We start from the raw sequence: 24,056 nt of genomic DNA, 5'->3' as shown, positions 1-24,056 counted from the left end.
TGTGTAGACTGGTAACCTATCAGCTGATCAGATTAGTTTAGAGTATACCACATGGTTGGAAAAAGTTCCCTCAGATTCAACAGTTTAACAATGAGGAACAACCAGTTTGCTGCTAGTGGAACCAGAAATTTGAATTGGTTTAAGCATGCTAAAGTAATTGTTTTGGATGCTCATAAGCATTTCAGGGGAGGAGCAAACACACCTGAAGCATGTTTTCATGAAACCAGCTCAAGGAACATCACAGGAACTCCAGCTGTCTGCTGTCTGCTGACATGAAGGTGTTTCTACCAATATAGGAATGAACTTTGTTATGAAGCCATGACTGAAGGTCACATCTGATTTAAAACAAATGTCATCAAGTTGAAGCTCCAGCAGGTGGCAGGAGAGATGAAAAAGGATACCTTCCTTTGCTTCAGGTCAGTCACAGATCAGCTGTCACCATCTCACCATGATGATACCAAACCCCTCCTTCCCAAATCAATCAGACAGCTGTCTGAACATGCTCAGTGTGACTGAGGACTCAGCAGTTTCCTGCCAGAGGACCCCCCTGTTTTCAGAATAAAAGCATAAGGAAAACTACTGTTGTTTTCTAAACAGCCCCAAACAGGAAGTCTAAATATGGTCTCTTCTCTTCCTTGATTTTTTTTTCTGTCTGCTTTAAGACTCAGTGCAACATCCAGAACTGACAACATTTCTGTCAGACAAAGATTATTCCAGAACATTTGATGTGACAAACCCTTCAGACCACAACCCTGCGGATGAGCCACAGTCATTCATACTGTTCCCACAATAGTCCCAAATAAAGGGGGGAAAGACAAAACGCTTCAGAAATGGAGTAGCAGTAAAATAAAACTCAGAGAAACAGGTTTTTCTCTAAAAGAATTTTATTCTGTCAAATGTTGACCTTGAGTAACATTCATCTGTGGGTTCTAGATCTGAACCAGCTTCTGTTTCTACTCCGTCTGCAGGATGGTCATAGAAAATTATAGACTTTGAATTCATTTCAAATCCCAAGTTCACACAAGTTCAAAGACAAGTTCATTAACCACCCCACCACCATCACAGTCTGTCGTCAGGCTAGTGGGGGGGCTTCTTGCAGTTTTCTTTGGCTAGCCTCAGTCTGGATAGGATGTGTTTCTTAGGGAACTTCAGTGTAGTACATCCAAACTGACTGACCCCCCCGGTGTCCCCGGGGAGTTTTTCCCGCCTTTGGACCCAGCTACGCCAGCCAGGCTTCCAGCAATACACACTGTCATAGAACCGCGAGCCGTTCTCTCCACCTAACACATAGATCCTCCTTTTCCATCTGGCCACGCCCCCTGCTGCGATCCGCCGCGGCAGTCCAGGAAACACCACTGGACTGGGGGCTCGATCGCTCCCACCTGCAAAACCCCGCGGCTCAGAGCTGACCAACACCCCTCCCCCCGTCACCTCTCTCTCCACCCCAGACCCCCTACCCTCCCTAAAAAACAGCACACGCCCAGTAGCGTCCAACGTCTCCAAGTTGGTGTAGTTTCCATCAAGGAACTTGGTAGTTTCCCTCAAGTATCCTCCAATGGCACAGACACCCCCCCGTACTGCCACACCTCCCGCGAGGCAGGTTGCCCCAGAGTCCAGAGCCACCCTTGTCCAGCAGTCTGTCTGGGTGTGGTAGATTAGCACCCCCGAGTGGACCACGGCCCGGTTCTGTTCCAGCGTGGTTCCACCCAACAAATAAAGGCGCCCACGCAGCGCAGCACAGGCGAAGCTGCGCAGCGGGAACGGCAAGCGGGGCCCGGGGCCCCACTGACACGTCGTCAGGTCCAGGACCTCACTGGACTCCAGCAAAGCAGAGCGGTTACACCCCCCCAGGGCGTAGAGCGACTGTCCGCAGCCGAGCAGGCCCAGCATGGCGCGGGGGTGGACCATAGCGGGCCGCTCTATCCATCTGTCTAACACAGCATCGTATTCGTGCACAGCTGCAGAGACAGAGCCCGTCCGCAGGATGCCCCCCGCCACAAACAGCCGGTCCCCGACCGCTGAGCAGCCGGGGCTAACCAGTGAGATGAGAGCTGCTAGCTTCTCCCACTTCCCTGTCCGCGGGTCGAAGCAGTCCACTGTGTAGTCTCTGTTGGCCGAATTCTCCTCTTCCCGAGGTGTCAGGTCCACGCAGACGATCTTTTTCTCGTACATTCCCTCCCGAGGCCTCAACGGGCCCCCAAGGCCTTCTCCAGCGGCAGCAGGCCCCAGCTCCTGGCTCAATCTGCGGCTCTCTTCCTGCGACAGCAGGCCTGGCCGCAGGTGTTGAAGCAGCGCAGGCATGTGGGCGTAGCGATCCAAAGGCTGATGCTCTGCCCAACGCCGTGCTGCATCGTAGACCTCTGCCTCAGAGTCCACGCCAAGACGGTCGGAGCTGAGGAGGCTACCCAAGGTGCCGTGATCCAGCAGAAGGAAGTCTTTCTGTCTGGCCACCCGAGGGAAGTGCTGTGCGACCAGGCGCTTGGACGCTCGCAGCAGCAGCTGGTCATGATGAGAGCGGGCCAGAGAGTACATGCCCAGGCAGTTCTCCACGGACAGGTGCTCAAACAGGAATCTGAGGGAGCAGGAGGAGAGGAGTTTCAATTTGGGGACAATAAGAAGGAAGTACTTGGGGAATGGACTCTACCTGGAGCAGAGCTCCTGCAGCGGCATGACCTGCAGCCGATTGGCCGCCACAAACAGGTCCTCAGCAGTGTCCAGAGAAAGCCCCGCCTCTCCTGTGTAGACAAACTGGATCACGGTCTCCATCACAGATGGCGTCACTTCTTCCAAACGAATCTCCGTGAGACGAGACTCCACCAAAGGGCTGGTGAACATAGCTCTGAAATACGGACTGACGGCTGCCAACAGGACTCTAAAGAATGGAGGGGGGTCACACATGGTCATTCTTAACCTATGGAGGATGATCAGAGCAGCAACCACAGAGCATGTACACCTCATTTAGATCTGTGAGGAGACAGCTTTACCTGTGACACATGAACTTCTTCCCCTCGACCAGCAGCGTCACATCGCACAGCTGCTGAGCATCCAGGAGCTGCTTCAATCCTGAAACGGCAGCAGTCAGAGCAGGTTAACAAAGCACAAGAATACAGACCCCCCCCCCCCCCCCCCCCCCCCACCGTGGGTGATGTAGTCCCCCAGCGGAGTGGTGCTGTCGTCGGGGAAGTCCTCCTCTTCAGAGTCGCTGTCCGACAGGGGCTCCCCCCCTCCCCCGTCACCGTCCTGCCACGGCTGGGGACGCCAAGTGACCGTGCCCCCCCGCACAGCATTCATCTGAGAACCGGGACATGGAACGGTGAGAGGCCAGGAACCAGCACCCAGGTCAACCACATAACACCCATAACCGCCCCTTCAAAAGCACGAGCCGGACCCCGCGAGCATCCGCGCGCGAGGCCGTTTTTAGCTTCCTACCTTCGCTCTTCTTCTCGTTTCCACCGTGAAGGCTGGTTGGGTCTCGGTCTCGATAAGAAATGCAGACCGTCTGAGACTGGCCGTATTAGCAGACAGTTCGGATCATTTGTTTGGGTCGCTACGGTGGGCCCAGCAGCGAGACTCGTCGTTCCGCGTGAGCCGCGTCAAGCTACAGGCTGCACGCTGGAAACCATGACACCCCGCAGACGGACCAAAACACCCCAAGAAGAAGCGTCCGCGGCCGGCCGGCGTGCTCGGCTTTGTTTGGACCGCATAGCCGAACCTCACCGCCGACCCCGTCTCCACGACGCTCCGGTCAAACACGCGGTTAAACGGGACGAACGGGCTAAACACTGAGGGGAGAACGAGTCGGCCGCACTCTCATGTCGGAACCGGATTACTGCAATGTTAAACTTCCGCTTATCTGATTGGCTGACCTTTGGCTCGTGACGGCGCTTTGGGGCGGGGTTATTTTCCACTTGCTTTTGTTTAAAATAAAGTTTTAGAAAATTATAAACTTGATCAAACATGGACAAATCAGGGCATCATTTCCAGAACGGGACAGTTTCATTCCACAATAAATAAATAAATCTAGAAGCCCTTTATTTAATTTAGTCCCAACAAATTTCCGCATTGGTGCGACGTTCATAATCGCTCAGACAAATTCATTTCAAAAACACAAAGAGCAAAAACATCCAATTTCTAAAATTTTCTTTCAAAATCCTTACAATGACGTGGTAAAGCTTAGTTACCAAACTCAATCAGGCAGTGTCGATTCGCAACAGTGTAAAAATCAATTGATCAGAAACTAACATGATAAAGTGTCGTTGTTCCTACAGATCCTGAATGCAGCATTGAATCAGGGGAAGATGGCGAAAGGCACAGGCATGGTTGGAAGAATCGGATGGATTGCACTAACAGTGAAACAGCCATCGTTCAGGCTCTTCTCTGGGAGGAAAATAAACCTGTTTTTCCTCAACCGCTTCTGCCACAGAGCGAGGAGCAGTTTGTACGAGCATGTCCGTGAAGGTTACAGCGACAAGCCGGAGCTGGACATGCGAGAGGTGTGCGAGGAGACCCACAAAGTCATCGCCAATGTGGAGAACAGGAAGGGGGATCTGCGGGGGAGCGACGTCAGGAAAATAGTAAATGACACGTGATTCGAGTTTGTGACAGTCCGGTTTAAGACTAAACTGTTTCACAGTTGGGGAATTTATCAGGAAAATAAGCTTTAAATTAAAAGGAGGATGAGAGATTGACCAAAACAGATGAGTTTTTAATAGAACCGACAATGTTCTGGTTCGAAAGAACTTGAATTTTCTCAAATGGAACTCTGACATAAAAAAGATTCCCCTCTTCTTCTCATTTATTGTTTCATAAAAAAGTCAAAGACACTCATTTCACAAATATAAACAGTGCGTTCATTATGAAGAAATTCAACATTAATTGCAATATTTGCAAATTTGTACATCAGATATCAAAGCATTTAATATTCTGTTTTTTTCTTCACTTTTCTGTGAATCTATTGGAGAACATTTCAGAATTTTGGAAGAAGAAAATTCCACCTCTATCCTAAACACTTTATACACTTTTGTTAATCCTTGGAAACTCTTGTCTTTAACGTGTTTAAAGGTGTCAAAATGAACTAACAATCTATGGGATTGTTAAATAACAGAAAGTCATCTGAACTGCTGAACTCACTGATTTACTATAAATATTTATACAAACTAAACCTCTACCTTCTCTTTTCCTTTATCCTCTATTGATCATCAAGCAGCAGATGTTCTGGATTTAATGTTTAGAACATGTTCATACAGCAGTCTGTGAAAAGTCAACCATGAGAGTAAACCGAACCCTTCAATCAGACTGTTTGGTTCGAGATCCCCAATTGTATATGAAGTTTGTGTTTTGGAGGGTTCCTGATGGTCCTCCATGGAGGTATTCAGATCTAAGAGTTCAATAAATGTCACATGGGTAAAGGTAGGCCTGCACAATAAATCTCCAATTTATCGTTAATGCTATAGCAAGCTGTGCAATATGCATATTGCAAAACTTGGCAAAAATTGCAATAAATGGTAACTTTAAATGTGCTGAAACAATCTTATGGCAGTTTGAAGTATTTAATGAATCAAATAAATCCCTTTATTGAGGCATGGAGATTTTATTGGAATGAATGCGCACAGAAGGGGAGTTTCCAATTCAAACCAAAGATTCTGGATCCAGTTCTTAAAGAGTCTTGATGCGTCTGGATCCAGTTCTTCACGACTCTTGATGCGTTACAGGTTTGCGTGTGGCAGGAGTTGTTGTCTGTGAGGAAGGAAATATTCGAGCTGCAGGAAGAGAAAAGACTCATCAGTGAGACCGTCAGAACTTTGGTGGTACGTTTGGGTTCCTCAGAAGAACCTCAGCAGTAAAAATCTGCAGCTTCATGACATAAAACTCTTTCTCTGGCAGAGCACCAACGACAGGAAGGCCCTCACAGGTGTAAGTTGAAGCTCGGAGGAGCTTTTCGCTTTCCTACATTTGGCGCTGCAGACAGAGCTACACACCCCCTCACTGTTTTCCTATCCGCCTGCAGCTCCCGGAGTACAGCCAGGCCCTGCAGAGAGGCCGGCAGATCCGGAGCAGACTGAGCGAGCTCACCCTCAGAGAGTCCCAACTGGACGAGGAACACTACAGCCGAGCGCTCAGGCTGCCTAACAGCACACACCCTGATGTGGTAAGGACACGCAGGCCATCGGTCAGCTGTCTGCCGGCGCTATGACTGAACTGGGCTTTCTTTGTTCTGCAGCCTGTCGGAGACGAGAGCCAAGCCAGAGTCATGGAGCTGGTGGGACAGAAACCAGGTGGAGAAGAACAGCTGAACAGTCCTTCTATTCTCCATCTTTCTGTTCAGTCTGAAAATGTCCTTCCTGTTGGTTGCAGAGTTTGACTTTCAGCCCAGAGGTCACGTGGAGCTGGGGGAGACCCTGGGTCTCATCCGGCAGAGGTGAGGAAGACTCTGGTTTCTGCTAACGATTTCCTTAACCTTTGACTGAACTGAGTCCAGACTCTGTCGTCCTCTGCAGACACCTGTCTCACGTCTCAGGTCACAGGTCCTACTACCTGAGAGGGGCAGGGGCCAGACTTCAGACTGCTCTCCAGAACTTTGCCCTGGACACTCTGCAGCGGCGGGTACAGAAGCTTCCTCTAGACATTATCAAGCACAAGGGTTCTTTGATTCTGATGTGGCTCTCCTGGAGTGAAGTACATTCTTATTCTGTGTTTATTGTCTGGAGAATGATGCTTCAGAAGGATAGTAATGTTATTTCTGCATCTCTGAGGTTTCCAGAAACCTTCATCTGTTCAGATATGGATCATTCATTAAAAATGGCGTCCCTGTGAAAGGATGCAACATCCCCTTCAGGCCGTGAAAGCGTCTGATGGGGGTGGAGTTTAAGTCTTCCTTCTCTGCAGGGCTTCATCCCCATGGTGGTGCCTGACATGCTGAAGGGGGCGGTGTTTGTAAGTACCAGACATTTACTAAATAAAAGAGCCAAACTCGGCAGTTTAGACTGTATCTACTATTACTAGAAACAGACCTTCCATAGTTACTGACTAAAGTGCTTCAAACAACAGAGTTTCAGCCTCTTCTAAACATTCATAGCTCTGATGCATGATGCTGCTGCCACCGTGCTTTACAATGGACCCCAGTTTACTTGAGTTTCAAATCCTCTTCTGTAATCTAGGGTGCTCATACAGAGGCAGGGCTTTGATCCAGTAGCCAAGACCCAGAGGTCGTGACCTTCTCCTCAGTGTTCTTGATGTTCCAGGTTTCTATATCAAAGTATCTTCACCTTTAGTAGAAGCTGGACCTCCTGATCTGAACAGAACTTTAAAATGTCAAAATAAGACAAAATAAGTAATACATGTTGTTACAATAAAGTGTTTATGTAGACTTAAGTAAATGAATTTAAAAGAATGTGTTTGAAGGTCCAACACTGCTATGACATAGATGTAGAGCAGGGGTCGGGAACCTATGGCTCGCGAGCCATATGTGGCTCTTTTGATGGTCACATGTGGCTCGCAGACAAATCTTTAATTATACTTTTTTTTCATTAGACCAGTCCTTCTCGGGCGCGATGCGATGCCAGAGGCGCGGAGTAGTAGCTGTGCTTAGAGAGAAAAATCTGCGCCAGCGCTATCAGTTTACAATTATCTATTATTTCACAGAGTTTGTGCCAGCCGGAAACCTGTGAATTGACGTGCCTAAAACTGCGCGCTCCCGTCTCTGAGACAGAGCGCGCAGATGCGGGGACGTGTGAGGGAGAAAGCAGAGGGTGTGACTGAGGTGTTGTGGGGACAGGCAGCAGGTGAATCGCGCAGGGATTGTAAAAACGTAAAACCCACTGCCTGTCACTCACTGCGTGTGAGTGTGTGTTTGGCTCCATGTCTGCATGTGAGCAGTCTGTCTCACATCTACAGAACATTCAGACCTACGATGACGTTTAAAGTCTCAACGCCTGCATGAAGCAGAAACTCACCACGTATCAACCAGACTAGACCATCAGCAGAACTACCACGAGAAATCCTCATCATTTATTAGCAACAGCATAACAATGTTATTAAAAAGAATTCACAGACTTATTGTACTTTAAAAATGTTGAAATTAAATAAAATGCACACGTTCACTTGTATTTTTAGTTTTAAACATATTGTCGCGGACTGAGTTGGATGGCTGTTGGGCCGCGTTGAAAGTTCTGGAGTTCATTGAACGCATCTGATTGGCCCTCAGTTCTGTCGCTCAGCCTGTTGTTAGGTAGTTTGGACCAATGGGGTTCAGCTATGGGCCAAATAAGGGAAATAGGAGGGCTGACGCGGGAGGAGCGAATATAAAGTTGGGAGAAGCGCTCTTGTCTCTGCGGGAGAGATTAAGGAGTTGCTGAATTAATTGTTCGGCGTTTGTTGTGGTCTGCAGTAACCAGAATTAAGAACCTTAAGAGAGGTTAAGTCTCCGTGCCTCAGTGTGGGAAAGAGACACAACATTATTGTATGGCTCTTTCGAAATTACATTTCAAAATATGTGACGTTTATGGCTCTCTTGGCCAAAAAGGTTCCCGACCCCTGATGTAGAGGAACCTTCGTGGCTCAGTGTTTCCCTACGCCTCTGTGGGTTCTGTTCCCTCTAGGAGGGGTGTGGGATGCAGCCCAACGCTCACCGCTCTCAGGTTTACTCACTGGATCCGACTTGCTTCCCAGATCTGAACCTGGCTGGTACCGGAGAGGTGGGGGTGGCAGGTGAGACTTTATTTTACACCAACATAGATCCATTGTTACACACCATCTAACTGAAATGGACCGACTAAACAAAAAGCTGCAAAATTCTGTTTGCAATGAGTTCCAGAATTTCAGCACACAGACCTAGTTCTGCAGGAAGCTTCATGTTCCGCTGAAGTTAGTGTTTTTTCTCCTCAGGCTTCTTCATGGATCATGCAGTGAACTGGAAGGACCTGCCAGTAAGGTGGGGAACCCGTGCTCCCGCTCGTCTCCTGCAGACTAAGTGGCGTTAGGCTGTTGGGTCTGAGGGCATCTGTTCCTTTGCAGGACCGTGTGCAGCAGCACCTGCTACCGAGCAGAGACGGACACCGGAAGAGAGACCTGGGGGCTCTACAGGGTCCATCACTTTAATAAGGTTTGTCTGATTAAAGTCAGTCCAGCTGTTGAAGGAGCACCTTTTGAGGTTGATCCTGGCTTTGTCTTTAGGTGGAGATGTTTGGAGTGACCGCTGATGAGACGGGTCAGGAGAGCGCAGAGCTGCTGCAGGAGTTTGTTTCTCTGCAAAAAGAGATTTTCTCTGCACTGGAGCTGCACTTCAGGTCAGTATGGAGGAGACCTTTTCTGGAATCCCCCAAAATCCAGACTGAACTTTGATCAAAGGGTCAAACCTTTAGAGCAACAATCCACTTCCTCTCTACAGCCATTGTCATTGAAACACCAGAAGAACAAAATGTTTTTCAAGATGACCAAACATTCAGAAAAAAAAAAAAGTAATCAAAAAAACTAAACAAAAAACTGACAGAATAACTGTGAATGTTCATTATTCAGAGATGATTAAGAAAACCACTAAGATAAAAACATTAAGAACAATAGTAACAAAAATAATCAACTGTTGTTGAAAAGATGGTTGTTCAGATGTAATCCAGTTCCAGAGAGTCTGAATGATCCTGAGGAGCTTCCTCACTGGAACTGGTGTTTCCTTTCAGAGTTCTGGACATGCCGACCCAGGAGCTGGGCCCTCCAGCTCACAGGAAGTTTGACGTAGAAGCCTGGATGCCAGGGAGGAACGCCTACGGAGAGGTCAGCGTGGTTCCCCCCCGCGGTTAGGGAGAAAGGGGGTTTTGTTTTAGAGACAGTAAAGTACCTTTTAGCTCAGCAAGACGCCATTAATGCCTGTAAATCACCATAATGAGCCTTTGGATCAGCGGAGGTTTGCTGAAAAATTTGGGTCTGTTGACCTGAATCCAGAAGAAACATCAACAAAGAACAATTGAACTCCTCCATCACTTTTCAGTCGAACAGATGCATAAAAGGTATCTACGGTGGCCCAGAAGGGTCACAACACAACGCATTAACTTTACACACAACACATTAACTTTACACACAACACATTAACTCACAACACAACACATTAACTCACAACACAACACATTAACTCACAACACAATAACTCACAACACATTAACTCACAACACAACACATTAACTGACAACGGAAGTAAAGCTGCAATGGAAGTGCTTTTATTCTGAAATTTCCACTGGGCTGAGTGGCTAACTGCCTAACAGAAAGTAACGTCACAGTGAGCTGTGGAGGGAGCATTATTCTTCTACAAGAGAAGCTACACAATGTTAATGCACACTCCTCCGCGCTGCACTCACACCCCTCTCTGCTCAGCTCCTCTCCGTTCTTCAGCCCCCTCCTCTCACACTCACTCGGTCCCCAACACCCCCCACCCACCCACATGTGAGTTAATGTGTTGTGTTGTGAGTTAATGTGTTGTGAGTTATTGTGTTGTGTTGTTAGTTAATGTGTTGTGTTGTGAGTTAATGTGTTGTGTTGTGAGTTATTGTGTTGTGAGTTAATGTGTTGTGTTGTGAGTTATTGTGTTGTGTTGTGAGTTAATGTGTTGTGAGTTAATGTGTTGTGTTGTGAGTTAATGTGTTGTGTGTAAAGTTAATGTGTTGTGTGTTAAGTTAATGTGTTGTGTGTAAAGTTAATGTGTTGTGTGGTGACCCTTCTGGGCCACCGTAGGTATCAGTTTGGAGGTAAAAGATTTATAGAAGACTGACATCATCATCATCATCATCAGCCTGTCACGCCACTGCTGGCGGGTGGCCTCCACATCTTACTCCACTCATCACGGTTTTTGGCACTCTGGGTCCACGTGCTGCCTGCCTTCTGCTCGATGTCATCTCTCCATCTTTTCTTCGGTCTTCCCCTTCCTCTCTTCCTGTCCCACGGAGTCCATTCTGTTGTTTTCTTAGCCCATTCGTGGTTCTTCATTCGGGCTACATGTCCTGCCCACTTGCCTTTGGCTTCAATCACTTTCTCGATGACATCCTTCACCCCTGTTCTTGATCTTAAGTCTTCGTTCCTGACCTTATCTCTCCTCGTAACACCCAGCATTGATCGTTCCATGCTCCTCTGGGTGATTGCCAGTTTCTCTCTTTGGCGGTTGGTAAGTGACCATGTCTCAGCTCCATACGTCATTGATGGCAGCATGACAGTGTTCATGATCTTGGCGTATACTTGTATAGCGCCTTTCTTCCTACAAGGACAAAGCGCTTTACAGTCACAGACCCATTCACCCAGTCACACACACATTCTCACACACATTCACACACTGGTGGCGGCTCCGCTGCCAAACACAGGCGCCCGCCTACCACCAGAGGCAAGGTGGGGTTCAGTGTCTTGCCCAAGGACACTTCGACTCATGGGCGTGCAAGGCGGGAATCGAACCTGCAATCTTATGATCATGGGTCGACCGCCCTACCTCTGCACCACGGCCGCCCGTCTTCCTCTTGAGACACATGGGCATTTTTTGATCTCTCAGAAACGTGCTGTACTGTCCGAATCTCTTCCAAGCGGATGTTACTCTCTCGTCTATTTCTTTCGCCATCTCATTTCCTGGTGTTAGCAGTCTTCCCAAATACTTATACTCATCCACCTCCTCCAGTTGTTCTCCATCCACAATTATTCCTTTCCTTCTCCTTTTCCTTGCTATTTCATTGCACATGATTTTGGTTTTCTTTTTGTTCATTTTCATGCCATCTTTTCTCCCTTCCTTGTTCAGATCGTTGAGCAGCTTGCTGAGATCCTCTTCCTTTTCTGCAAATAAGATGATATCATCTGCAAATCTGACAATTAACTGAATTTACTATTCTGGTTTAACACAATTTGTTATCATACCAGTTATTGATTTCACATCAGTTAGTCAAATTTCAATCTTAAAACCAGTTTGTTTGATTTTAAAACATTTTTGGCGATTTTTATTCATAAAATGATGAATTATTTCATTCTGCGATCAAAACACATCAGCCTCATCAGTGTCACAGACATGCAGGATGAATAACATCCAGTCTCCTCCAATCGCCAGATCTCCAGTGGATCCAACTGCACGGACTATCAGAGCAGACGCCTCAACATCCTGTATGAGGCGGAGGATGGCAGCCTGCAGTACGCCCACACGGTAAGTAACCCCACCCTCCCCTTCATTGTGGCAGCCTCCCACTCCCATCATCTTTTCCTCTTTTCACGCTTGGTAGGTGAACGCCACAGCATGCGCCATCCCGCGAACGATCATCGCCATCCTCGAGACTCACCAGACCAAAGTAAGACGCCCGCTGATCCTCATCGACTTCTGTCAAATAATTTCAATGTAAAGTTTGACCAAACAGTGAGATCATGGAAGCAGAGAGTCCTGTTTACTGCATCTCCCGTGTGGCTTTGCTTTCATTAACCTATCATCTCTGTAGGAGGGAACAGTGCGCATTCCCCGCGCTCTGCAGCCATATCTGGGTATGGAAGTGATCGAGAAACCCAGCTACACTCCGCTCAGATACATCGGACCCAACCAGCATCATCGGCCCCCCAGACCTGCAGCCAAAATCAGATGATCCACCTTATAACATTACCTACGCTGGAAACCGACAGAAACGTCTCCACAAATGGATGTTTTGACATTAGGATCATTATGACAAAAACTTTGATGTTTTTTGTCAAATAGAAAACTTGAAACCAGGCAGTTTTTGTTTCAACTGGAGGAAGTTGGACTCTCAATGTTCTGGTTCCAATGAAACTAAAGGATGTTCAGATCACAGATGTTTAAACAAACAAAAAAAAGGGCTTCTCATGCTTGAAGCGCTTTACCTTTAAGAACAAAAAAAACATACACAGTTTCACAATAAAGATACAGAGAAGATCAGAAGGAGCTGCATTGTGTCTTTGTAGATCCAGAGCAGGAGTGGATAACTCCAACCCTTAAGGTTATTGCAGACATACCAGCCTTAAGATTATGAAAAAGAGACACCAATTCAGTTTTATTTATATAGCCCAATATCACAACAATAGTCATCTCAATGGGCTTCATACCGGTAATTGTATAGTAAACATAAACTCACAAGGATCATGAAGTCATAGAATTCAATAGATGGAGGATTATAACAAAGAGCGAGTTTAAAAATGCTCAGTAGCAGCAAGAATTAGAATTAGTTTTTAAAGTAACAATTTGAATTTTTGGTTGGAAAAAGCATGATGCCCTGTAAGTGAAAATGCATTACACTGGGGGGCGCTGTTTTGATGCATCTGCAAGTGCATCTAATGATGCATCAGAATGCATCATTGATTGATGGATGGATAAACTGCAGGTTAAAGTCCCACTCCAATCCTCGGTTGATCTACTGTAAAAGCTTTTAATTATGATTATGGCATTTTTAGCCCAAATGAAAACAACCTGTGTTTTTCTAGGACATATTTAGTGCAGAGCAGCAAGAGTTCTGGGCGAAGCCGTTGGCTCGCAGTAAGCCAGCATCCCTTTGTGTTACACTCTCTTCCACTAGCTTACATCCCCTCACAACCCCAAGCTAACATTAGTGATGTATCAAATAGGCGAGCGATATCGTAGCTATCCAGATGAGCCGTTTTGAAGCAGATGTCAGTTCAGACAAGGAAAACGAAAATGTACATGGACCTATTTGTCTGCAAGTGGAGGCATCCGAATGAAGTGGAGGAGGGAGCTTGTAGCTTCTACATCAGTGCTACATGCAGCATTTATTTGTTTGGTCCTGATTCACATTACTTGGAAAAAAAAACAAAGACATGCAATTTTTAGTTCTAAGATCCACTCCAATGAAAATTGTGTTTTTTACAATGAAGGACAAATGTAAAGAAGTTAAGCTTTAAATTGTGCTTCTAAGTATTTCTTTATTTAAATCGTTGTGAATCAGGAACAGACACTAAAATGTTGTTGGAAAAAGTGACATAAGTGCTGCAATCTATGGGCCACAAGCTTGCTGCTCTGCTGAGTCCACTCCATTCTGATGCATCCACGTGCAGACTAATAGATCTATGTATCCCTGTGATTTCTTGTCTGAGTTGGCTCAAAACTCTACAGCTTAATCGCTGCAATAATGCTCCCAATTTTCGTTCCACTGGTAAAATTATGTTGGGGTTGTGAGTTGCTGGAAACTACCGGTAGTGGGAGAGTGTGTGAACCATGCATGTCCAAAGTTCCGCCCATGGGCCAAATGCGGCCTACGATCAATTTTCCACTAGGCTCTTCCACTTTCGGCTTCTCCCATCAGGGGTCGCCACAGCGAACGAGTCGCATGGTAAATTTGGCAATGTTTTACGCCGGATGCCCTTCCTGACGCAACCTTCTCAAACCGGGCTTGGAACCGGCAGAGGTAGAGAAGGGAACAGGGAGCAGCCCGGAGTCGAACCCGGGTTTCACGGACGGAAGGCGCCGCAAACCAGCACGAGCTAAACTGGCTCCACTAGGCTACTTTCATAAAATCAATAACGTGTGTACAATTTCTTGATTGTGATTGGCTAAATTAAGTTTTAACCTATTGTAAACCTGTGGCATCACTGTAGTGCGAACCTTCTGTAACACTTTCTAGCTCTTCTAAAATGTCAACTGTACATAAAAAAAGAGGTTGACAGTGAGGGCCACCGCTGCAGGACAAGTGGAAATTGGCATATTTTTTCAGTGAAACAGGAAATCTGTTTCTGCCTAATATGCCAAAAGACTGGCTGTTTTCAAGGAGTTCAATATCAAGAGAGACTATAAGGGACAAGACATGATATACTACAAGCTGACTGAGAATGAACGTTATGTTATTCTGCACAGTAAGTATTTTTTCTGAGCAAATGTTTTGTGTGTGTATGTATCTGGATGGATTCATTTTAATTGTAGAGACAAAATGAAGTACTATAATAAGTAGAAATAAATCATTTTAGACCAAAAGGTAAAGAAAATAAGAATGACCTTAGTACAAGTTACACGTTCTATTTGATCCAAACGTGACTAAATCCTGGTCACGTGGGCAGATTTGTTGAACCTCAGTGGACGGACTGTATCACCTGTCTGCACTGAGGGACACCTGAGCCTCTGATCTAGAAGCGGTCACCTGACACCGCGCACGAGCAGGCGCGCACACTGACAGTCCGCTCTTCGGCTCCTCCTCACTGCGCCGTGCGAGCTGTTCCTCTCCATCAGAAGGATCTCCTGCAGGAGTCAGCCTGCTCTGCTGTGGAAGTCATGGGTCTTCTCATCACCGCGGTTTTCCTGTGGGCCGCCGCGTGCGGAGGTGAGCTTTGTCCTGCTTTTCTGCGCCTGGTTCGCGACCGCAGCGCAGATCTGTTTTCAGAGGAGCAGACCTCAGATGTTCGTGAGCGGATGGATGACAGGATTTCAGCGTAAGGCGCTTAACCGCCGCGGTTACGTAACCACCTCACCTGCGTTCCCGCGCTCGTGCTTTTATTTCACGCGACCGGTTTTTGTTTCAAGCTGTTCTTAAAAAAAAAAAAACAAAAAAAAAAAACAACGGAACCGAAGCTCCGCCCAGGTGAGCGGACCACAGCTGGAAATTACCTGTAATTATTGCAATCAATAGAGGCGTTAACGCGCCTGCGCAGCAGCCCAGCCTCAGCACCAGGGCCAGAACCGAACCCGGCAAACACTGCGGATCCAAACGGATCCACGCACGCGTGGGAGCACGTGAATCCATTCCCAGCATCCCTTCCCCTCAATGCCCGATCAATGGATGTCATTGATCTTTGTCTGCAGTGATCAGATATGTGATAGAAACGCTCCAGTTTGAGGGACAATAGATGGTCAGACATGGAGGGGCTAGGCAGAATGCATACTGATCATATGGAGGAGGAGGAGGGGGGGGGTGTTTCTTCAAAGGGTGGGTGATGTCAGAGTTCCTGCACGGTCAGAGAGAAGGACCAGTTAATAATGTCCATCTTCATTTCTGTGTCTCAGCTGGAAGCAAACCTGCAGCCTCACCTCTCAACGATGCCAAGGTCAGAAAAATGTCTGCTTTTTTCTTCTTCTCATTTATTGTTTTTAATCTGTTTAGTGCAGAAACCTGCAACCTGAAACTCCGGAACTTCAAGGAGCTCCTTGTAATCCATCCACTCTTATCCACAGTGGATCCATCCACTGTGGTTTTTTGGATTTAGAATACATGCTAAAAACGTGAATAAATAACGGAATTGCAGTTTTGATGCATTTGTTTTAGTTCACTTAGTTTTGTTAACGTTTAATGTTTAGATTTTGTACTTGGCAGACAGCTGAGCAAAATGATGATGCAGGTTGAAAGTCCCACACTGATAATCTTGTAATCTATTGTAAAAACCTTCCCATTGGTCTTTTAATTATGATTATTTAGGCAAATTTGAAAAAAAGCCTGTGTCGTTTTCTTGGACTGTTTCTGCAGAGCGGAGTTGTGGGCTAAACTGTTGTTGTGGAGCAACATCACCCCCTTTCCCCTCCCTGTTGTTATACATGTCCTCCATCATGAGAAAAATGCCACAAGAACATGTTAAAAATACCAAAAAAAACATTTTCATCATTCTTTCACCTTTGGTCACAGTGGTTTATTAGGTTGAACACCATGTTCTTATTTTCTGCTGAACAGCAGTGCCTTGTTGCTGTTCAGAGACAAAGTTCTTAAAGAATAGAATTGCATTTACATGTATAGTTTTTTTTAAAGAATTATACACCAGTTTTGTTTATATTTAATAATAAATGGATTAAAAAGGATGAAGATGAACAAATTCATAATGATAGAAAATATAACTATTTAAAAGCTATATATTTTTTAAATAACTGGCTTAAAAAACATTAAAGGTGGGACTTTGATAGACTTTGTGGTTCTTGGTGGTTTCTGGTCTGTAAGAAACTGACCCAAACGGATCCTTAAGCATTAAAGGTTACAAATTTCTGATTTAGTGTATTTTATAAACTCCAGGTGGATGTCTCCACCTCACCCGGAAGCAGAACAGTATGTGAGACTGAAGGGTAGTGTGTTTGGCCTGGTGTTCCTCGGGCACCGTACTCTCTCTCTCTTCCATGTCACCAAGTTCCTCTCAGACTCTCAGCACGAGTCGTGGAGTCATCATCAGAAATCCTCCAGATCTTCACAGCTGTTCAGGGTGTTAGAGATGGAAAAGAGGAGACCTGGTGGAGCATAAGCAGACGATTGTGGATCTTTAGGAGTATATCATGGAGAATGAGAGGAGGATAAACACCTGATCTACAGACTGGAATGAAGACAACAGCAATCTGGTTTTAAGAAGCAACACAACAGACTGTTCCTCTGGAGGAGGTTTAGGTCCTTCAGCGATTGCAGTAAGATGTTCCATATCTTCTGTCCGTCTCCTGTGAAGACCGTGATGATCACACAGCCACTCATTTGGGCATCAGAGGCTGAACAAACCGAAGTCTGTCTCTGCTCTGGAGTCTCCAAAGTTGAAGAAGAAGGCTCCATAGGATTTATCCAAGCAAAGATGTTTAAGAACAACATCACACAGAAACTCTGCAAAAAAGGTTCTTCAAAAGCCAAAGGAGATCCAAACCTCCTACAATGACTGTCTGAAGGATCAGAGAAGATGATCAATCTCAACTTAGTTTCTCTTGGAGATGATCATCATTATCTTTAAACTGCATTCAGTTGAATTTTGTTTGTTATTGTTCCAACAGGTGGAGTGTGTGATCCAGGAGGCTCTGAATGAAGATGGCCTCCATCATGACTGTGGACCACAGCTAGCAGGTTACATCTCATTTAACCTCAAACCTTTGAGGCTCTCGATGTTTTCTATTTTATGTCACTTTTTCAGATGATTCACAAAGAACAAGATTTATCTCATATTTTCAGTTTAGTTTGAAGTTTTAGAAAAAGAAAAAAAAGGTGTTTAGAAATCCGACTGCAGAGAACTTTATTTTCCATTTTATATTTTTCTGTGGCTGTTTACGAAAAAAAATAAAATGTATTATTTTTTCACAGTTTTGACTTCTTCTCTTTGACTGAATGCAGAGAACGTTGCAGCTTCTTATATATAAATTGAAATGTAGAAATTCCTTAAAAAATGTGATTTTAATTTAATGAATCTTCTCAGTTCTTAGACTTTTACTGGGCCCTTTACTCAGAAAGCCTCCTGTGAAAATGCTTGTTGTTCTTGCAGATGAACTGGGTGAAGCGCAGAGACATCGGGGTCTCCTCAGAGAGCTTCAGAAGCTGGCAGCTGATGGTGAGCATCCAGTCCTTCTAACTGCAGTCACCATTGCAGTCACTCTCTGATGAATGTCATCCATGGTTTGCAGAGAGAGCAAAGGAACAGAAGTACCAGTACCATCTGACAGATGATGAGAGCAGCTTTGAGCAGAAGGACGCTGAGGAGGACCACGGAGGTCTAAGCAGCGTTGACAAAGAAATGGTTGAGCCTGAAGAAAACAAGACAGCAGTGATTGAAGCAACAAAGATGATGGACGAGCCCCAGATTGAAGGAAGGGGAATGGATGATGAAGAAGAGAGAGCCAAGGAACTAGAGGAGCTGCTGGCAGAGGAAATCACCAAGAAAGCCAAAGATGAAAGGGACAACAAGGAGCTGGAAGAATTGCTAAAAGAGCTTAAAAAGAAGCGTTACGAGGTGGTGAAGGAGAGGGAGATCCAGAGGAGCTCAGGAATGGAGCAGAAGAAGGAGGTGGAGGATGAAAAGATGGAGCTGGACAAGAACAAAGAAGAAGACACAGAGGAATTGGAGAAGCAAAGGACGGCTGAGTCGGAGCTGATGATGGAGAAGGAAAAAGTGGAGAAGGAGTTGAATGACATGCTGAAGGAGCAGGACAGCAGGAGCAAACCAGAAAAAGAGAAGGAGAGGAGGGAGAAGCAGGAGGAGCTGGACGAGCTGGTCAAAAAGATGAAATGGATACAAGAGCAGGAAGTGCAAGGTAAGAAAGAGGACAGCACTGATGAAACCAAGGAGAAGAAAGATTCTGAAGAGGAGAAAGAAGACCAGAAGCAGGAGGTGCTGGAGCTTAAGGAGCCGCAGCAGAAGAGAGTGATGGAGAAGGCCAGCGACGAGGCCACGCGACAGTTTGAGCGGGAAAGGTACAACCAGGAGGAGGAGGAGGAGGAGGAAAATGGGGACGATGAGGAAGACGTCAGACAGGAGGATGAAGAAGATGATGATGATGATAATGAGGAAGGTGAAGGGGAGGTGAGTTCCAATATCCTGTCATTGTGAAACTGAAGGTAAAAGTTTTCTGACTTCGCTCCGTTTCCTTGACAACACACCGTTTTCATGAAAATGTCTTAAAAATGTTTTTTCTATTGCTGTTACAGCAATTGCTGCACTGAGTGTAGCTGTTTTATCTCTTCTTTTTTGTTACAAATGTCTCTTTACTTCATAAATAAAGCTTTTAGTCGCCAACACAGAAGAAACATTTCAAAGCAAACATGTTTTCAGAGGTATGGATCATGAAGTCACGTATCCAAGGAAATCTAGTGCGAGCTCTGTTGGAAGCACACTGGTTCAAGTCATTGCACCTGGACACAAGCACATCATTGGCACTGCTGCTGGGGATTTCAGGCCACTTTTAGAGGAGGTTCACTTCCTCAAATTTCGTCACAGGCCAAGATTTTTTCCAATGTTTTGTTCAAATCTTGATCACGTGGATTTGCTGTTCTGAAATGTAACAGAATTTAAAATGATCTTCACCATCATCACGAATGAAAGCATGAATCAGCTGCTCCACAGCAGAATAAGGTAGAAAGGTACGCTTGATAGTTTAACATGATTTTGAATGTGAATGTGGTTTGTATGGATCTCTGGCCTCTTGAGGATCGTGTGTTTAACTCTGTCATTATAAATGATTACACATCAGCTAAATCTGTTTTTTTTTTTTGTTCAGACTCTAGATCAGCAGAGTGTTGGTCTCTGAAATAACTGTTTTTAAGTTTCTGCAGGAGTTTGCATGTTCTCCCCGTGCATGGGTTCTCTCCGGGGTCTCCGGCTTCCTCCCACTGTCCAAAAAGATGCTTCATAGGTTAATTGGCAACTCTAAATTGTCCCTAGGTGTGAGTGTGAGAGTGAATGGGTGTGTGTTTGTGGAAATTCTACCCTGTGACAGACTGGCGACCTGTCCAGGTTGTCCCCTGCCTTCGCCCACCAGTAGATAGGCTCCGGCAGCCCCGTGACCCCGAAAGGGAAAAACGGTTAAGAAATTGAATGATGATGAATGAATGAAAGTTTCTGCAGAGAAAGGAATAGAAAAATCATCTGTGAAGTTGATTAAACCAAAATCTGGACATTTTGCTGTGAAATTGGTGAACAAACATCATAATTTAAAATCACATGACCTCTTTTGTTTCTGGGTGTGGGGAGTAATCTCAGATGTGTCCCTGGTATCACTCAGATAAAAGGGGTTCAAACCACTATCTGGTTTAGTTCTCTATCTAATCAAAGTTTAACTTGACTCTTTGGGATTCTTCTTAAATTAAATCTGGAGAACAACTATTAAACAGTAAAACTGAGTTTGTTTTCAGTCTGTAAATCTTTATTTCAAAATGGAACTTAAATTGTGTTCGCCAAATTCCAACAAAGATCAAAGAAAACAGTGAAAACATTGACTGTTAATGAGAACTGGACTGAATGCCCCCCCCCCCCCCCCCGCTGCCGCATTTTGAACAGGAAGTACCCACAGACTTCAAGAAGCCAAAATCCCATAAACGTGTAGAGAGAAATAAACAGCTATTACTTACTCAGTTATTCCATTTGTTAGAATAATCATTCTGCTCTGCTACCTTTTTTTTTTTTAAATGTTTTGATAATCCTAATTTGTTTTCATATTTTTTTCTGTAGTTCAAGTTATTCAAGTTATAAATTGACCAATAAGATGCCTAAAGTAGGTGGAGCCTGCTGGCTTCCACGTCTAAACTTCTGATTGGCGGGTTAATTCTCATGTAGCCCACTTTCAAGTGGTAGGGGTGTGGCCTTCCAGCAAACTCTTTCCTGGTTGGTGAGAGTAGTTGCCCTAACAATGTCTGACATGATATGTCCAAATTCCCACCCTTAACCCAAACTACTAAAACACTACATACCACTATCTAGTGCCCTGGATTTAAAAAGCAATTCGAAAACTTGCTTACTGCTTTTTTTCTTTTTTAAAAAGGTGAATATGATGTCATCTGTTTCATGAGGTGAAAATATAATTGATTTCAGCGTTTTATGACGGCTATTTATGAATCCACTGTGTTCTGAAGATTAAAACGGTGATGTTTTATTAAAAAAAACCCACATTTTTAAAACTTTTTTTTCTTTCAAAAACTGTTCAAATGCAGTGCATTGTGGTCTATATTCATCAATTTAGTGAGCATCAATGAACACTGGCCTTTGGCAGAGACTTCAGGGAAATTTCTAGGGGCACTCGATTTTGGAATTCTAGATTCGGACAGCACTGCATAATGGCGAATGCACCATATGGTGCACTACGTAGTGAGTAGTGAAGGAGTTCGGACGTAGCCATTGGCGACTGAAATGACTGAGGTGGACGTGATGTCACACTCATTCGGACCAGTTCTCTGTTACAGTCAATAGATGAGAAGAAGGTTCTGTGAAAATTGAACGGTACAGAACTTCTATCATTGACCCCCTCCCCCCAAAAACAGGAGGATCTGGGTTGACGCAGCACAGGTTTGGTTGAAAGTCTTTCCTTCTCTTCACAGGAGCTCCTGGAGATTGAAGCTGAGCTGCGTAAAGTTGCTGCGGAGCTTCGGGAGCTGCGTAGAGGATAAGACACCCCCACAGCGGCTGACACTCTCTGTTGTACACTTGGTTCACACATCTTCCAGCTACCCCCCCCCCCCCCCCCCCCCCCACACACACACACAACCTCTGACAGTTCGGAAGAAACGGGAACCTGAGGATGGAGAGCAGCAGAAGGTGTAGATACGTTTGTCTGCTGTCTGCGCTGACAGTGTCTTTAGGAAAAATGAGGCAGTTTTCTGCACTCTAAAGCCCCCCTGCCCTGCCCCCCTCCCATGTCTTTAGCATTGTGAATAGGATTTGTAGGCCAGGCAGGGTCAGTCTCTTCTGTTGCACTTTCACAAATCTTGCACTTTCATTGTAACTGACTGTAGATTGTTTTCCAGCCACTGAGGAGTCAACAGTTCTGCTCTTTAGTGTTTTTGTTGGGGGAATCCCTGTCATAGTTGATCAAAAGTTTGTGCAATATTCTCTGCAGCGCTTTCTGCTAATCTGACTGTTAACATTTCGCCCTGATCCTTCTACACCACCGTCCGCGATGGTCTGCCCTCCATCATCTAATCTATTGAAGTGGATTCTTTCATTTGGCTCACGCACTGTTAAAACTAGACTGTTGAGAGGAACCCAAGTGACACGAGCCAAAGCGGATTGTCCTTCTGGACAGCCTTGCTTAAGTCAGATGTTAAATTTGTCTTTTGCGTGGTTGGAAGCCAGAGAATGTCATGTTCTCGGAGTTTACAAGGTCTAAAAGTGTCACTCCAGGTTCTGAAGCCAGCTTTGCACTCTTAACTAACCAAGCCAAGGAGGAGGGAGGGGGAGGAGCAGGACACTAAAGCCATTTTCTTGTTGCTTGGTAACACCAACAGTAACTTTAAAAGAAGACTGATTTTTGTCATTAATTTTTTGTAGCATGTATGTGGTTTGTTGGCCAAGATTGTAAGAAATATAATAGAACAGCGCCCCCAAGAGTTCACACCCGTACCTGCACTCAGTGCAGGTGTTTTTAATGGAGGCCTATTTGCTGCAATAAATTATAGATAAAAGCACATACAAATGCAATAAATAGCCAAAATTATCGTGCAATGTATTTTAATATATAAATTTTTTTTTATACAAAACTGCTCTCCCTTTGTTTAACAGAAGAAGAAACCCAGACGAATAAAAGGTATGATGAGCCAGAACAGAGATGTTCCTGAGTTTGTTCCAATCAGAACATGTTTGTCCACTTTGTGTAGCTGTACAATGAAAGCACTGTTGTTGTTTTGTATAGACGTGTGTCAAATGTGTCCACTTAATGCAACACAAACCAGCAGGACAGAGGGAGGGGTCATTATATACCTAATCTGAGCTCAAAGGACAGAGAAAACAGTTTTACTGACCGCAGGATGATATTTACTGTACATGTTATCTGTTGGATCCTCTTCTGTTTGTGTTGCTTAATAAACAGTGAGTCTTAAGCCTGTTACCAGTGTCCATGTTATGTTCTCAGGTGTCCAAAAAGCCAGTTATTCCTAAACTGAAGTCATTCAATAAATGGAAACAAATGTTCAAAAACTGACAGAACTGAAACAAACATAGAAGAATGTTCTTAAAAACTTTGCTAAAAAATACTTTTGTTACAATAACAGCTGTTGGACTTTAAACCTACTGGATGTTTGCCTGTTTAACACAAAAAGTGTTAAATCCCAAATCTTAAAGATGCAGAGTGAGACGGTGTGGCCCCTTCAGCTTATGTTGTCCCCGGCTCCTTACATGCCCTGAGGTGTGAATGACAGGCATCTCACTCACCCTTGGAGAAAGTGGGCCACTAGATCTGGAGCCTCTGAAAGTTACAAACACTGTCACATCACCAAATGCTGCCCCATCCCCACTAAGGTGGTATAAGTATAGGTGATGGGGGAGTGAATGCCCATCACCTCCCTCTTATACAGTGCAGGATCCCCTAAAGGAGCATGCACACACAAGTGCTGTTTAAAAATGTGTGGTGAGACATTAAAACAGGTGGTGCTGGAAATGACAGGTGCATGAATGAAATGAGGATTTAAGTGTAAACAGAGATTTTTCTTATAAATACACATCATACCTAGTTTGGATATTTAGTTATAATAGTTATAAAAATAAATTATATATACACAGATATATCTAGTCTATATTTAGTTAGATATACAGTAAAATGTGTGCAGAATATGGACTGGAAACCCCAAGGTCAACGTGGGAAACTCCTCCCACAGTGGAAGAGAATGAGAGAAGTAAAGACCCTGTGTCCAGTGTTTCGCCTCAAAGTAAACGGGACCGCCTCTGGGAGTCAGTCACCA

General features: G+C 45.1%; 3 protein-coding genes across 3 annotated transcripts; 2 read left to right on the top strand and 1 right to left on the bottom strand.

Moving 5' to 3' along the window:
* Window positions 1–866: 866 nt before the first annotated feature.
* LOC101156424 (kelch-like protein 17) lies at window positions 867–3,854 on the bottom strand. The gene is made up of 5 exons (XM_023961661.1): window positions 3,430–3,854; window positions 3,138–3,291; window positions 2,985–3,063; window positions 2,645–2,872; window positions 867–2,572 (listed from the first exon to the last, which is right to left on the bottom strand). Exons 2-5 carry the CDS (start codon window positions 3,289–3,291, stop codon window positions 1,078–1,080), a joined length of 1,956 nt encoding a protein of 651 aa, XP_023817429.1. The 5' UTR covers window positions 3,430–3,854; the 3' UTR covers window positions 867–1,077.
* Window positions 3,855–4,260: 406 nt separating this feature from the next.
* Window positions 4,261–12,892, top strand: sars2 (seryl-tRNA synthetase 2, mitochondrial). The gene is made up of 16 exons (XM_011482636.2): window positions 4,261–4,574; window positions 5,712–5,807; window positions 5,884–5,913; window positions 6,008–6,148; window positions 6,221–6,275; window positions 6,355–6,418; window positions 6,498–6,603; window positions 6,886–6,933; window positions 8,598–8,706; window positions 8,884–8,929; window positions 9,013–9,100; window positions 9,172–9,284; window positions 9,672–9,765; window positions 12,062–12,154; window positions 12,231–12,296; window positions 12,441–12,892. The coding sequence occupies exons 1-16, from the start codon at window positions 4,299–4,301 to the stop codon at window positions 12,579–12,581; spliced, it is 1,566 nt and encodes a 521-aa protein (XP_011480938.1). The 5' UTR covers window positions 4,261–4,298; the 3' UTR covers window positions 12,582–12,892.
* A 2,145-nt stretch (window positions 12,893–15,037) lies between these two features.
* Window positions 15,038–23,206, top strand: LOC101155947 (DNA ligase 1). The gene is made up of 6 exons (XM_023961523.1): window positions 15,038–15,275; window positions 15,956–15,996; window positions 17,678–17,747; window positions 18,160–18,225; window positions 18,299–19,194; window positions 21,702–23,206. Exons 1-6 carry the CDS (start codon window positions 15,227–15,229, stop codon window positions 21,768–21,770), a joined length of 1,191 nt encoding a protein of 396 aa, XP_023817291.1. The 5' UTR covers window positions 15,038–15,226; the 3' UTR covers window positions 21,771–23,206.
* The last annotated feature ends 850 nt before the right edge of the window (window positions 23,207–24,056 follow it).

This window comes from Oryzias latipes, chromosome 13, assembly GCF_002234675.1.
Source record: "Oryzias latipes chromosome 13, ASM223467v1".
NCBI lineage: Eukaryota > Metazoa > Chordata > Actinopteri > Beloniformes > Adrianichthyidae > Oryzias > Oryzias latipes.
This window is presented reverse-complemented; position numbering and strand designations above follow the sequence as displayed.